The 15,553-nt window shown below is 38.3% G+C and overlaps 1 protein-coding gene across 7 annotated transcripts in view; it reads right to left on the reverse strand.

Annotated features, from left to right (window-relative positions):
• The window catches only part of caskb (calcium/calmodulin-dependent serine protein kinase b), a 56,745-nt gene extending 41,950 nt beyond the window's left edge, over positions 1-14,795 (reverse strand). For all 7 annotated transcript variants that reach the window (XM_046836532.1, XM_046836446.1, XM_046836158.1 and 4 more), the window contains exons 1-2: positions 13,927-14,795; positions 31-143 (exon numbers count right to left, since the gene is read on the reverse strand). In XM_046836532.1, the coding sequence (XP_046692488.1) occupies positions 31-143; positions 13,927-13,985 (172 nt within the window). In that variant the 5' untranslated portion in view covers positions 13,986-14,795. The remainder of the gene's footprint in view (positions 1-30; positions 144-13,926) is intronic.
• Positions 14,796-15,553: the final 758 nt, after the last annotated feature.

Here is a 15,553-nt window from a genome sequence, read left to right on the forward strand (position 1 = left end):
AGGATGTGTCTTTCCTATCTAAAAACTCACCTTCTGTGCTGAGTCCAGGGCTGGAGGTAAAACTGGCCACATCCACAATCTTCACAGCAAACTGCTGTCCTGTGTCCCGGTTAATGCATCTGCGCACCACACTAAATGGCCCCCTGGGAAGCACAGGACATGAAGAATTAGGGACTGTTGGACATAACTGCACCGGTATGTCAGGAATCTCTGCAAAAACCTACATGTTGGTAAATACATGTAAACTGTCTCTGCTCAAGTCGTCACATTTAATTGTTAACCAGTCCGTTAACCGTGTGTGCTACAGTGTGCTAGCACAAAAGATTTTAAAGAACAATTTAAAAACATCGTTCTTGTTAGCAGGAGCTGACTGTTCTAATCTTTTAATAATTCACAATTATTGTATGTGACAGACAAGCAGAAACATGCCCCCAACAAAAGTCACTGTGTAGCATGGATGCACACTCTTACTCTGTGTTCTACCAAAAGAGTGACCATTCAGGGTTTTAACCACAATGTGTAGTCAAGAGGGATCAGAGTCAAGCGATCTACAAACTATTAATACAAAACTATAACACTATGAAACAAGGCTAGAACACTACGTTAGAACTTGGAGCAAAACACATGCCAAAACAATGTAGCAATCTAAACAGAATCTGCTCCATTAAGTGTAGCAATTTTAGGACACTGTTCAGGGGCAGGAAACATCAGGTGCTCCGTGTGTTTCTCCAACCAGCCACACCTCCAGCTTCAATGCTTCCAACTGCAGAGCCATTTCAGCCATGTTGCTCACAAAGGTTTCCTGCAAGGATGATCCCAAGGCCTTTGTGGTGCTCTTCCAGTGTGTAGCAGTTGCACGGGGAAGGTCAGAGGAAGAGTGGGTCCTATGGCTTGCTTTCAGGCAGAGCCCAGCTCACCTCACAACAGCTGCTCCTCTGTGTGCAGCTGGAGTACCAGACCATAAAGAAGGAGGTGCTGCAATGAAATTGAAAACTCCCAAATATGGGTCACCTTTCATGTTTGTGTTGTAAGTCAGGAATTCCTGTTGGTGGAAGAAGTTGACTGAGGAGTGAGACACAACGAATTTTTGGAATAGAGCAGTTCATGTCATGGCTCCCAGCAGGAACAGCAGAGTGGGCTCAGTACCTTCCAACCAGCATCCCTAGATGAAACCATCCAGTGTACTATTCTAGCTCCAAATGAACAAGGTGCCAGGACCCAAGATTTTCATACTATTGGTTTGCAGGGGACACTCAAGTAATTATCTCTATTATCTCTACAGATACTCGTTTCCACTCAGATCTCAACTTGTCTGAAATATCTTATTGTGCAAATGACTGCAGCTGGCTGATTCAGTGCTAAACTTTCTATGACGTTAAAGGTGTTTTTGTGGTGTGGTCTACACCCCCTTAATAGTCATTCAGCTACAGCTAGTGTCTTCCCAAAAGCATGCTCTGCAATGCAATGGTACCACATTGTTCTCATTAAGAGCCTTTGACACCCTAGTGGTACCTTATCATGGTCTTTACTGCCATATTTGTTTAGTTTTTCCTGTTTCTGAAGCAACACAATCACAGTATAAAACCATTCCAAGGGGATTTCAAAAGAATATTTTTCAGGGGATTAAACTTGTCCATGTGGTAATCAGACGAAACCGCTTCAACCATTTCAACCAATCCTCTGATACCTTGTTGTGAATCGTGTACAGCACGTTTCATCACACAAATTATTACAATAAACCTCCAGGCCCAAGCCAGGCCTTTTTCATGCGAAACATTGTACAAACACAATAACAAATTAACACTCATTAAAGGAATAGAACAGAAACCTTCAGGCACACTCACACAAATTTGCTCTACAAGCTTGAAACAAACTAATTTTATAGAGGTAACCACAGTTTAAATCCAGAGTTGCTTTTCACAATACAAATTTGTCAACCAGTCCAAAAGTAATCTTGTTAGAAATCTTTCATATCAATTGCATATGAATGAAAGTTATACATTACTCTCAATAAAGTCATACACCTGTGCATGATTAAACATGCTGTTTCTGAGAAAAAGGAAAAACATTGCACGGTAGTGACATGGTAAATTATTTACTCTATGTTTGTCTATGTTTTTTTTACCATCAAACCCGTATCTAGGCCTTCTGGCGCATGGCTAAAAACACAATTGTCTTTTTCTACTTTAGTATTTTAGTTCTTATTCATTAGAACAGCATACAACATTTTGAGTTTTGAAAATCCAAACAGGACATTAAATATTTTCCACGCTGACACAAAACACAGGTATGTAGACATTGTTAAAATGAAAACCTGAGGCTCAGCAACAAATTTCATGAGTGCGCCATCTACTGGACAAAGTTTCGATAGCACGATAAGTGCCTTTAAATTTATTTTCTTCAAATTGTCACATTTCCACCTTGTTTCATCTTGTATCCCACAGAGAATTCCACCAGTTCAAAACATGCATATCATGAAAATGTCACCCTTGAATCCCTTTATTAAAATTCACATTGAAAATCAAAACAAATATTTTTTTTTATTATTACAGGCTGGTCCAAATTCTAGTTGGTGCGTGGGGTCACCTCTCAGACTTTTATCAGGGTGTTATTTAGTTTTTGGACAGTTTGTGGTGTTATTAGACAACTTCAGATGCTTCTATACATAACTTCCCAGAGTTTCACAATTAGATTCAGGTCTGGGGATGCAAGGGAAAGTCAACAGAATCAATGCCTTCAACATCCAGTAACTGCCTACATAGACTGGCCATGAGGTTGGGCAATGTCATGCACCAGAAGGAACCCAGGACTCACTGAACAAGCATGGGTTCTGACAATTGAAGTGTAAAATTGGAATAAGGCAGCATCTGAATGACAGGAATCGAACCCGACCCCTGATTCAATTAACAGATGTCTTCAAAACAGCAGGTGTGAGTGAACCTGCCAAAATTGATTGGGTTACAGGTTTTGGGAACCTCAGGCACAGAATAACCTTATTAGCCTGCTGTCTGACATTGGGAGATCAGAGGGCAGTTTTTTTTTTGATGCAATTCAGCTTTCTTTTACTTCCATGCTGAATATATGAAACCATCAAAGACTTTGCTTGCAAAACATGAAAGAACATTTAAATGAAGGGAATTTGATCCGGTATACTTCACATTACAAGAATTCAATATCATTACAGCTGTTTTATCATAAACTTAGTTAAAGCTAATAACATCAGGTTTACTTATGGTCTCACCTTTAGATTAGCAAGCATTTCTGGCCTTGGTATTAAGTAATTAATAAAAATTACCCCCCTTGCATTGCTGCAGCAATACCCTGTGCTCACACACATTGGTTTCACACCACCAATGCCACCAGTAAAGCTATTGCAAATTGGTGATAGGATGATAGACATGGTCTTACAAGCCTAGCATAGGGAGAATCTAAAGGGAGGTGGATCCAAAAACAAAGGTTAAGACAAAGGTAAAGAGGAGACACTGTTAACTCATCTGATCAGGACCTAAAAAGAGTATCAGGAGTGCAATGTAATTTGTTACTCTGAGACATGGCTTCACAGGAATATTCCAAAGGGTACTCAAAGGAACCATAAACAATCTGCTTTGCCTCCACTTCGAAGATTTGACCACAGCTTGGTTCTATTTTCAACTACATACAGAGTCTGTGACACTGAAGACCGTAAGACGATGGTCACAAGAAGCCAAGGAAGCTCTGCTGATTTGCTTAAAGGCCACCAACTGGGAAGTGTAATGTGGAACATCAGGGGAAGACATTACCAACATGGCAGGCTACAGAATGCATCATTTTCTGCATGAACACTATAATTTCAGTCAGAAGGGTGCATTGTTTGGATAATAAACCATGGATCACCAAGGACTTGAAGGGACTGCAGAATAAAAAGAAGCAGGCATTCAGGCACAACAGATGAGAAAGATGCAGAAAGAGTTAAAGGTGAGACTGAAAAAGAAACCTACAGAATGAAGCTTGAGAGCAGGCATCAGCAAAACAACACAAATGAGGGGTGGGCTGGCATGAAGTAGATGATGGTAGATTTGCATCAAAGCAAAATTTGTCTGTGTCTCTACAGGGAGGTCATTCTCGAGGGAACAAACAAGCTGAATTTGTCCTTCATTGGGTTCAGCACAGCCCACCACCCCCCAATCTCCTCCACACCCTCACCACTATCTCTTCCACTCCCTTCAAAATTAAATATCTTCTCCCACCCTGTTGTTAACACCAATTCTCCCCGGCTCATCATGCATTCATCCACTACCTTATACCTTCTTCAGAAGACTCACAACCCATCCTATCTTTCACTACCAATTAGGTGAGGAGACAGCTTGAGATACTAAAACTTGGTAAAGCTTTTTAGATCCTTCAGCACTACCTGACCCTTCCACAGGAAAAGAGCAGAGCTGTAGGAAACATTGTGCACTGTTATAAAACATTAGCCCTCACATTCCATTGCAGGAAGATCCTGCAGACATTAAGAATGATTTATATCGGATCACAAGTGAGCACTTTTCTAGAAACCTGGCGGTTTGCCTACAAGCCACAGGTAGATGTGGATGATGCAGTCATAATGTAAAGGCCCACTTCTATCTGGATTACACCACCAGCAAACCGAGAATCACTGTGATTCTGAATTTCTAAAGGGCATATAACATTATTTATATTCCTCTTAAACTTTCCTTCTAAAAGAAGGAGGACAAGTGGGATCCACATCTAAGAGCTTCTGGATCCTTGTCAGACAGACCTTCGTTTTTGCAGCTGAGAACCTGCATATTTGAGTACTTGCTATGAAGCACTGGAGTAGCACTCTGCTACTTCTATCAGCAAAATTCACATCCCACTGTACTACCACATAGAAGTCTTACACTTATTTTCATATACACAGATCAATCACAACTAACACCTCTTACAGATTAAGTGAATAACAGTGTTTACATTGACATGTGTGGGACATATCAGGCAACAAGTAAGGAGACAGTGTACAGTGGGGGAAAGTTGATCCCCTGCTGATTTTGTGAGTTTTAAAAATTATATATTTTTATATATATATATATATATATATATATATATATATATATATATATATATAAATTAATTAGTATTTGATCGAGTGAAATAAGTATTTAATTCTGTACCAAATTAGCAAGAATTCCGACTCCCACAGACCCAAATTAGCCCTGTCCCTTTAGGAAAGTACTCCTAATAACTCGTTATGTGAATAAAAGACACCAGTCACAGAATCAACCTTTTCCATTTAAACCTCTTCACTACCATGGGAAAACACAAGAGCTTTCAAATGACGTAAGGGAAAAGATTGTAGACCTGCAAAAGGCTGGAATGGGCTATAAGACCATCAGATTTTCGCCTTGGCTGGATGTTTTTGGTCACTGTCATGCTGGAAGACCCATCCATGACACTTCAGTGTTCTAGCTGAGGCCTGGAGGTTTTTATCCAAGATTCTACAGTGCATGGCCCTGTTCATGTGGTGAAGTCTTCCTGTACCCTTAGCAGAGAAACAGCCCTAAAGCAGAATGTTTCCTCCTTCATGTTTGACAGTGGGGATGGTGTTCTTGGGGTCATATTCTGCATTTCTCTGCCTCCAAACACAAGCCGATTTGATGCCAAAGAGCTTAATTTTGGTCTTATCTGACCACATTACATTCTCCCAAGCCTTCTCTGAATCATTCAGGTGTTCATTGTCAAACTTTAGATGGACCAGTTCGTGTGCATTCTTGAGCAGAGGGACCTTGGTGTGTTACCAATGGTTTTCTTGGTGACTGTTGTCCCAGCTCACTTGAGATCATGAACAAGCTCCTCACGTCTAATTCTGGGCTGATCCCTCACCGTTCTCAGAATCTTCCTTACCCCATGAGATGAGATTTCGCATGGAGCGCCAGAGCGAGGGCGATGGGCTTATCCTTTATTTCCTTTCCCAAATTATTGCTTACCAAGATTCTTGCTGTTGGTCTTGTAGCCCATTCCAGCCTTGTGCAAGTCGTCAATCTTGTCCCTAAAATGGCCCTTAAATGGTGGTGGAGAGGTTTGAATGGAAAAGGTTGATTCTGTGACTGGTGTCTTTATTTACACCAGTTGGTATTGGTAGTTCTTTCTTAAAGGTACAGGACTTTGGGTGTGTGGAAGTCAAATTCTTGCTGTTGGTATGGGATCAAATACTTATTTCACTTGATCAGATACAAAATAGTTTATATATAATAATTTATTTTCTCTGGATTTTTATTTTAATATTATTTCTCTTTCTGTTAAAATAAACCGACCATAACAATTCTAGAAATTTCTTTGTAATTGGTAAATTTACAAAATCAGCAGAGGATCAAATAATTATTTCCCCCACTGTATATGTCAAAATATAAATAATAAAAAGCATAAGGGTCTGAGCAACTTTGACTAAAACCAGATATCCGTCTTCCTTGACCTTTCCACAGCATTCAACACGGTCAACCACAAAACTCTCGTCCATCATTAAGTATTTTAGAATTTATGGTCCAGCTTTGCAATGGTTTCAAGCTTACTCCTCTCCTGTCCTACAATTATACTCAATCTCTTGTCATCTTAAGACTGAGCTACTGCAACTCAATGCTGGCAGTTTCTAGGTTCTCTCCCTTCCCTCTACTGGCTTCCTGTAGGTGGCCTCATGAGATGCTCACCAGCAAAGCCAAAAACATACCAGACACCCCTCAACTTCTGAGCACTTGTCTCACCCTCAAAGCATTATGCTTCCCCAGATTCTACCCACTGTTCGACTGGTCCCACCCTCTCTCAGAATACAAAGAAGACATGCTGCAAGACCTTTTTCGAACCTATGTATTAAAGCAAAGTGCTAGTTGATGTTCAACCGAGTCTCTAGCTGGCTTCACACAACGTCTAAAAATCACACAACGTCTAAAAATTGTCCAGCATTTCTTAAATTGAAAGCTTTTATTTAACCTATTTTTCCTCTTTAATAATTGATCTCCAAAAATATCCTAATGAACCCACTGCAGAATGGATTTATTAATTGAGACTTTAAAGCACATTTGAAATTAACTCTCAATAAGGGGGTCTGGCAAATATAAATGTGATGGCTAGACTACTTGTCAGAACATCTCCAAAACTACAGGTCTAATAAATCCATGTCAAATGTGGTCCAACAAAGGACAACCAGTAAACAATTAGCAGGATCATGTGTGCCCAAAGCTTACTGATGCACAGAGGAACAAATGCTAGCTCATCTGGTCTGAACCCAACAAAGAGCTACTATAATGCAAGCATAGATAAAATGTTGTCAGGGCACTACAATATATAATTCACAGGCTGCTACATAAGGAACTCAAACAATGGTAATAGAATGTGGAGTTCTCCACTTTTCCTCAGACAATTTTAAATGAACTTTGGTCCAGACACACAGTATACAGTTTTTCATAGATTGGTGAACCTCTGCCCATCTTTACCTCTGAAAAACCCTGCCACTCTAAAATTCTTATTTTTTAATAACCAATCATGTAATTGACCTGCTGTCAATGAACATAAATTCAATCCTCCAACTTGTAGACGTGTTGCAGACATAAAAACAAAAAAAAGATCCATTAGGCTCCACACATTGAGATTTACAGACCCTTCTATGTAACCATCATGAAGCAGTAAAGAGTCTCCTCATCTTCATGTCCGCCTAAAGCAATTTAATTTAGAATTTAAAAAGAATCATCTATTAAATCAAAGAGTGCTGTAGTTGTTCCTCTAACATGGCAAAAATGCTGTGCCACACATTCCTATCAACAGCATGTAAAGTAGCATATTCTTTTCTGTTCTCCATCTTAGTTAAGCCATAAATTTCAATTTTGGACTCATCAGTTCACAGAACCTTCTTTCAATCATTCACTGTCCAATCCTTGTGTGTTTTTACCTTCTACCTAGTTTAGTGCATAGACAAAAGGAACTAAGAGGAACTGCAATTTTTTTCTTTCCTGAATGTTAATACTATAGTATCTGTAGCATTGTTTCCCACTGTGAGGAAAAATTATTTAACGAGAAATAATATACATTTCTAACCTCAGTTAAAAATACGAATCCTTTATTAGATATTTTCACCAATTTGTTCTAGGTACAAGTTAAATTAAACTTAAAATGGATTACAGAAAACTGAATGAAGCCTTCACCGTTATATATTGATGCTACTACAAAAGCATTTTTATTTTCCATAACAATAATTATTTATTTTTTTTTAACTGTCTGAGGTGGTTAGATTCTCAAAAGTGTTGGGTGTTACTCGGTACACGTATGTGAATAATTAGTGTAAGACTCATACATTCAGATAAATTATATCAAGATTCCGAGTGAAAGCTTCAACTTGCTAGGATTTTCCTAAAGCAGGTACTGTAGCATCACAAAGCATGACGCCACGTTCGATCTTTAGCCACTTAAAAGCAGCTTTATACTGGCTGGCTGAACATAATTACAAATTGAAAATCAAACATTGCATTTCAATTATAATTTTATCAAAAACAATGCTTAACAATGCTAAACAAAAACAATGCAAAAAAAAAAAACTGTTTTATTCACTCTCAGTATCTTAAATCCTCTGCATGCCTGCATGTGGGTGTATTTATACAGCAAACTAGAATTATATGTGCAGAGTAAAGTATAATATTCTTAAGTCGTTTTCTGCACCTTTTCCTGCTGCGATCCAGCCTCTTGCAATTTTATTTCCACAATGAAACCGATCAGTCTTAAACACAATTTGTCATTTGTCAATTATGCTTTGCATTATCACCTCCTTGTGGATTAAGATTTCCTGAATATGTAATTTTGTGAAATTTTTAGCAAGGATTATTAATTATAGAGTACTTGATTATACTAAATACAAGTGTTCATGGCAGCCCTAATCTGCTCATGATCCAAAACATATAAGCTCATCAGTCAATCATGGTGAAGAAACTTTTCCAAGAACACAGCGATGCTGAATACCTAAAATTTTAAATTAAACTAAACAAAAGCAGCGTACATAGCACCTCTAATACTACCATATATTTTATGGCGTATCAATACCAAATTGGAAGACTGCCTATAATAAGCCTGAAGTAATTTTAAAACACTGATGCACTCTACCTTATTTTTCTAGATTTTGTTTTTACCATAATAAATTATGTATAAAGTGAAGTGTTACGAATCTTTTCCAAACCCATTGGTTGTCTAATAAAAATGTCAAGTTGTCCAAAATATTGTGCATCATGACAATTAATGCAATATTTAAAATTGAAATTTAACCTTATTCACATTTAGTTTTTACCAGTTACCACCATGTTGCAATAGCATCTGTAACAGGACTGCCCTATGCACAATGCAATTTAGAGGATTGAGAAAAATCCCAAAAGCTGTGTAGCCACAAGAAAGCCAAATGTTATTGAGGCTAATTGGGGAAAAAAATTAAAATTAAATTTGCTAAACAGCATAAAGATTGGTCTGTGAAGCAATGAAAAAGGTCATGTAGTCTAATGAGTCCAGATTAACCATTTCCATAATAATAGGTGCATTAGGGTAAGAGAGGTTCATGAAGTGACGAATCATTCATAAATACTGCCTACTGTACAAACCTCTTGAGGCAGTTTTATGATCTGGTGTTGCTTTAGTTGATCAGTTGTCGACTCAGCAACATTATGTGGCAATAAAATTAGCTCAGCTGAGTACCTAAATGTATAGAATGATCATGCTGACCGTGGACTTTTCTTTTCCTTGCCTGATGGCATAGGCATATTTTAGGATGATAATGCCAAGATTTATCAGGTTTAAGTTGTTGAAAGCATGGGTCAGGAAATACGAGGAGTCATTTTTACACATGAATTGGCAACCAAAGTTCTTTCCTTATACTAAAAAAAAAGAAATCATACATACATACATACATACATACATAAATATTAGTCAATAAAAATATTTTTCAAAGAATCGTTTCTGTCGTGTCCTCACCATTCATATCTACAAAACCAATATATTTATGATTAACAAACTACTTAAACACAAAATTGCTTTCACATTTCAAGTTCCTTATAAACCTTGCCTCTTTATTTTACTTCTAAATTGCACTACATTGATATGTTTAACTTTAAATTGTACAAAATGTTCAAATTTTGAGTCATGTCACAAAAGGGTTAGAGGTTCACCCTCCACAGTCTCACAAAATCAGATGGGAAACCAGTGGTGGACAAACTACACAAAGCATGTACTCGAATTAAAGTAGAGATACACTACTACAATACTCCAATAAATTACTTCCTTTAAACCTTCACTTGAGTAAAAGTATAAAAGTGTTTGCCTTTAAATGTACTTGCGTATTCAAAGTACTATGCTATATTATGGCTATAATGTCCTATTATACCATTCTCATTCTCTCTTTCTTATCACACTCCTGTCGCCCCTGACTCTTATTTAAAGCTGCAGTACATCCTCGATGACTTAAAACTTCACTCACTATTAATAAAATCCAAAAAAATTTATAGTAATAATTACATTTCTGTCCACTTACAAATAATAAGGAACGACTTATTTCACAAAGTGTAGTTAATTAAAAAGATATTTGACTTTGAGATGTTAAAGTAAAGTAAAAGTCTCCCTAAATAAAAATACTTCAGTAAAGTACAGATACACGAAAAAGCTACTCCGTTACTGTCCACTACTGTGGGAAACACAGAAACTCTCAAGAAATTCAGCATTCAGGTGTCTTTCATTTTCCTCCAGATTGATGTGCTGGCTACACACTTTACTGGTGTAAAGAGAACATTGGTGTTTGTTTTCAAAAAGGCCTGTTTTGCCTAGCAACCTGACACTAACAGGGTTACCTTTCCTTCAACTGTTGTCAATAATACGTGGGAACAATAATATGTGAACATGATTCTGATTCTGAAACCTATCAGAACAAAATGACATTTTAGAAAATTCTGGCAACCTTGCGACAGAAGGAAATGTGCATCACTCGTTCATATAGCGGCTAATGTGGCCAAATGCAAAAAATTTTATAGTGTTTAGAATCAGCTTCAAATTGTTTTACACGTTAATAAAAACATTCACCAATTTGACAACATGCAGGCTTCATGAAATAATGCTCTGTAAATTGAGAAAACAAAGTAAATTGAGACAAGCCAAAAAAACACAGAAAAAAAAGCTAAAATTGTTTACAACGTATTTCAAATGTTTTTAAGTTACATGTAATAGAAATGCCTGGGTAAACAATTTGAAAAGGAAGTTTTAACAGTTTTTACCTTATTAGATACAAGTATCATGAGCTTCATGTTTCATGCGAGTTTTTATTACATGATTAAATAATGCTACTAACAGCTACTAATGTTACTAATGCTACTAATGAAGCCCTGGTCAGGTGAGTAATTTATGTAATGTAATAACTTAGAATAATGGTATTACTGGAGCAAAACAATTAAGCACTTGTGACAGTGAAATTGTAGCAGAAAATGTCATTTAATAAATTTGTAGGTTTCTAGGTTTTAAAACTGTCGCACTACAGTTTGTAAAGTAGCGTAGTGGATGACAAAAAAAAATTTCAAAAATAAAAATAAAAAACCTATGTATATTATCAGGTGCCAGTTTAAGAAGAAACAGCTGCTTGACGGGTTTTTTTTTTACCTTGTTCAAGCTCCGAAGGGACAGAAGCCCAAACAAGTGCAAATGGTTGGCCAAAGGTTCAAACAGTGCATACCCCAAACCAATTTTGCTTCACATTGACCAGAGATAAATATATGAGAAAATATTGTGCAACTCTCATTGCATAAATATACTGATTTGCATATATTCGAATATGCCAATAATTCACTGCTGCAACAATGGCAAGAATGTGAGCATATTAAATTAATTTGTGATTTGTAGAATAGAATTTGCACACATGCATCGGAAAATTGAAAAAGTGTGATTATTTTCTTGAGTCTAAGAGCAAGAATAGAATTGTTTTCCTTTTTTCTGCGACTCCTAAGGCTGCAGTTTCATATTTAATGATTCTCGTGGGTATCTACTTTTTACAGCTACAAATTTCACAGGTGCATAGTTGTTCTACTCCAATAATACCCTCAGAGAGCGTATGAGGTGTTTCCACCATATATCCCACAGAAACAAGTCCATTTTGTTGTAAATCTTTTCTGGTGTGGGTTTAACTTTTAACTTTGTTTAATTTTTACTTTTGGGTGAGTTTTTTTGCCCACAAATTCTAGCACTGTTTCTAACTGCAAGCCTATGTGTTCTTAAACTGGTGAACGTGTTCCACATATTGCGGTTTTTATTGAACTGCTGTGATTGGCTTGCCAGTTTGTTGCATTTCCTGTTTTTGCAGCAACAATGGCCCTTTTGGCAACCACATGTGCAGATTGATCCCAGTAGGGATTACCTATTGATCACAGTAGGGATTACTGACAGATGCAGTCTGTATGTGCACAATGCATGTTGGATATAGTAGTTTTGCTAAACTGGTGTGTGCAACTGATCTGTAACTCTGTTAAAATGCTCATTAAGCAGGAGAATACCATATTATATATAATAATAACAATAATAATACATACATACATACATACAAAAAAACCCCAAAGACATTAATTTCTAGTTTTATGTTTCCTATAATTCTGCTAAAGACTGAATAAAAAAAGAAGAGCTTAACCGCTCTAGCTAAAAATAATAACACACAGCATGCACTTATCGCAAAAAATCTTGATACAAATGTCATAATGTCATGTTAACCAAGATCCAAAACAGTCTGCGTGATTAAACAGATTCACTTTTGCAACGTTGTAAATAATTTTGCCGCATTAATAGTTCACCTGGAGGAAGGCTGTTATGTAGCTACAGAAATCAGTTACAGGTTCTGCATGCAGGTTATAACTGCTGTGAATTGAGTTCTACAGATTGTGATATTAGTCTTAGTGAACTGGCCTGTAGGTATGTATATCAGTAATACTGAGGATGATCTTAATGGCTTTTTGATCACCACAATGTGTAATCTCAAATTCTGCTTTAAAACAATTCACATTTATCTTCTTAATAAATCTATCCAAGGAAACAGTTTAGTAACCTACAAGTCTGCAATTACAGAATACCATGAACTGATATTAATTATTCTTTTGCTCGAATGGGGCTGAATTTAGTCTCTCTTCACCCAGCTGTACAATACATCAATTCATCTGCTTCATAGTGTAAATATTTAATATTCTCTACTCTCCATCTCTCACTCTCTCAGTCGTGTCAAACATGCTCCTGAGGAATCAGTGTCCCTTTCTTCTTTTCGGATTTGCCTGATTCAACCAGACGCTCTACCTCTGGATTCGATTGGAGACCACTCTGTTCACCTGAAGCTGGTTCCACCTGAACAGCCTAATGATGTCAATGAGAAACTCAAGAACTATGAGGAAGGATTTGGATAAATAATATCAACAGTTTGCTATAATGGCCTAGGACTGTAGTCTGCATGAACAGTTCTGCATTTAATCACTGAACAGTAAACCTCACCAATGATGACACTATAATGAATGAACATTTAGTGCAACCTAGAGGAGGATGGGTTCCCTTCTGAGTCTGGTTCCTCTCCAGGTTTCTCTCTCATTCCATGTCCTTTGCCACTGTCACCACTCATTAGGGATAACCTAAAGCTGTTTTGGGACATTGTTAAAAACGTACTATGCAAATAAAACTGAATTGAATCCGAATAAAAAAGTCAGTACCAGTGCTGAAAAACGGAGTGATGCTGGGAGGGGAAAAATGAATCCTCACACACAGTTAATCGAGTGAATCGTGTGTATCTCAAGCTAATTTGACTTCAGACAAGGCGTTGCACACCGGGATCTTCTCCACCATCCATGTCCAAGTTATCGCCCACTGACACCCGAGAAAAGACACAATGCGAACAGTTGGTCATTGTACTGAGATACTTACTTCCCGATCACCTCACACAGCTCGTACACATCTTCAAACAGCACGTCGTCGTCAGCCATGGTCCAACAGGAACCGGGGGTTCTAGCTTGCTAGCGTTATCTCCGGGGAAAGGGGGGATAAAACGTGGTGTTGGTGGAGATGTATTTGTGGATAAAATGGACGGCTGCAGCTTTGTTTCGTTCTGCGTCCAGGTGCAAACTCGAAATCGCAAAAAATGATGTTCAGGATTTAAAAGCAGATATTTCCCGTAAAAATGATTATTCCCCCCCCCCAAAAAAAAAAATCCCAATGACAGAACCGGCTAACTAGTTAGCCAGCTCGGTTGCTTTGCGATGGACGTTATGGGGCTTGACACTCCTCCGCCCCACCTTCTCCTTCGTCTAGCAGCCCGGCTCTGTAATCCGCTGATCCGCGATGATCACTGCGCCGGGAAAATGTCGATCAAAACGCTGATCCGAGGACGATGTCGAGAAAGGAACCAGCGTTCCGTCGATTTGGCAGCAACATCCGTACAGCACCCAGGGAAGCTAGCTGAGGTTCCCCGGTATACTGAAGATGGTCGACAATCTGGAGCTAGCTAGCCGGGTAAATTAGACTGCACAGGATAGAGCCTTACGTATAAACGTTTCTGGATATACACCGTTAGCTGCACGAATCACAGTCGCTTACATTTACCCCTCCAAGACCCCCATGGTTGCTCTCTGAATTTACACTACACGCCCTGGCTCCAATGGATGCATATGCGTATTCCACTAAAGAAAAGAAAAATTCCCCAAATCTACGGTTTTTCCACCGGCCTTCGTTCCCTGAGTGCCACTTCGCTCCTCCGATGCTGCTGCTGCTGCTTCTCCTGTCCAAAAATCCAAAGGCTCCTCCCTCTGAACGGTACGAAACCAGAAAACAAAGAGCCAACATGGCTGCATTTACGCATTCGAATACCCGGATGAATCCAAGTCGCTACGTACAACGCTTGAGCCAAGATGTCCGGAGATGGGCGCGCCTTTTCGCTGAACGCGCAGCAGTTTCCTAGCCTCCCCTGCTCCCCCGGGTGAAAATCCATCATCACAAACCAGCCAATCCTTAGTAACGTTATCCCGAGACCTCCGTATGCTAGTTGACTATCACTTTACGTCAGTGTCTGGGAGGTTTTTTTCCTCTCGCATTAATAATGTGCCCAATTTTTTAAATAACATTATACAAAAAGCCTTTAGGGGACAAACCAAACTACAAAATGCACATATCATTTATTTCCTTTTTTTTGTGCATTCCTCTTTATAAAGCTCTTTTATTTACATATTAATACAGCAATCCTTGATCAGAATGCTTATACATTTCTAACATTTAACAAAACTGTTGAGAAAATTATTCATATAGTACATATAACCAGTGGCGGGCTGTATGTTTCGCACCTAGGCATTCAGGGTTGTCCTACCAAAATCAATCCACTTCTCAAAATCATTATGATGCCACGACTATAAAAACTATCAATATTATAGAGTAACGCAGTATAACAGAGCACTTCATCACAGACAGGTATCTCATGTGGTGAGAATGAAAGCCATTGCTAAAGCAAGCCACCCAATTAACAAACAGTAAGTGCATCCTCAAAACAATTTGTACAAACAGC

This window comes from Silurus meridionalis, chromosome 1 (genome assembly GCF_014805685.1).
Source record: "Silurus meridionalis isolate SWU-2019-XX chromosome 1, ASM1480568v1, whole genome shotgun sequence".
Lineage (NCBI taxonomy): Eukaryota > Metazoa > Chordata > Actinopteri > Siluriformes > Siluridae > Silurus > Silurus meridionalis.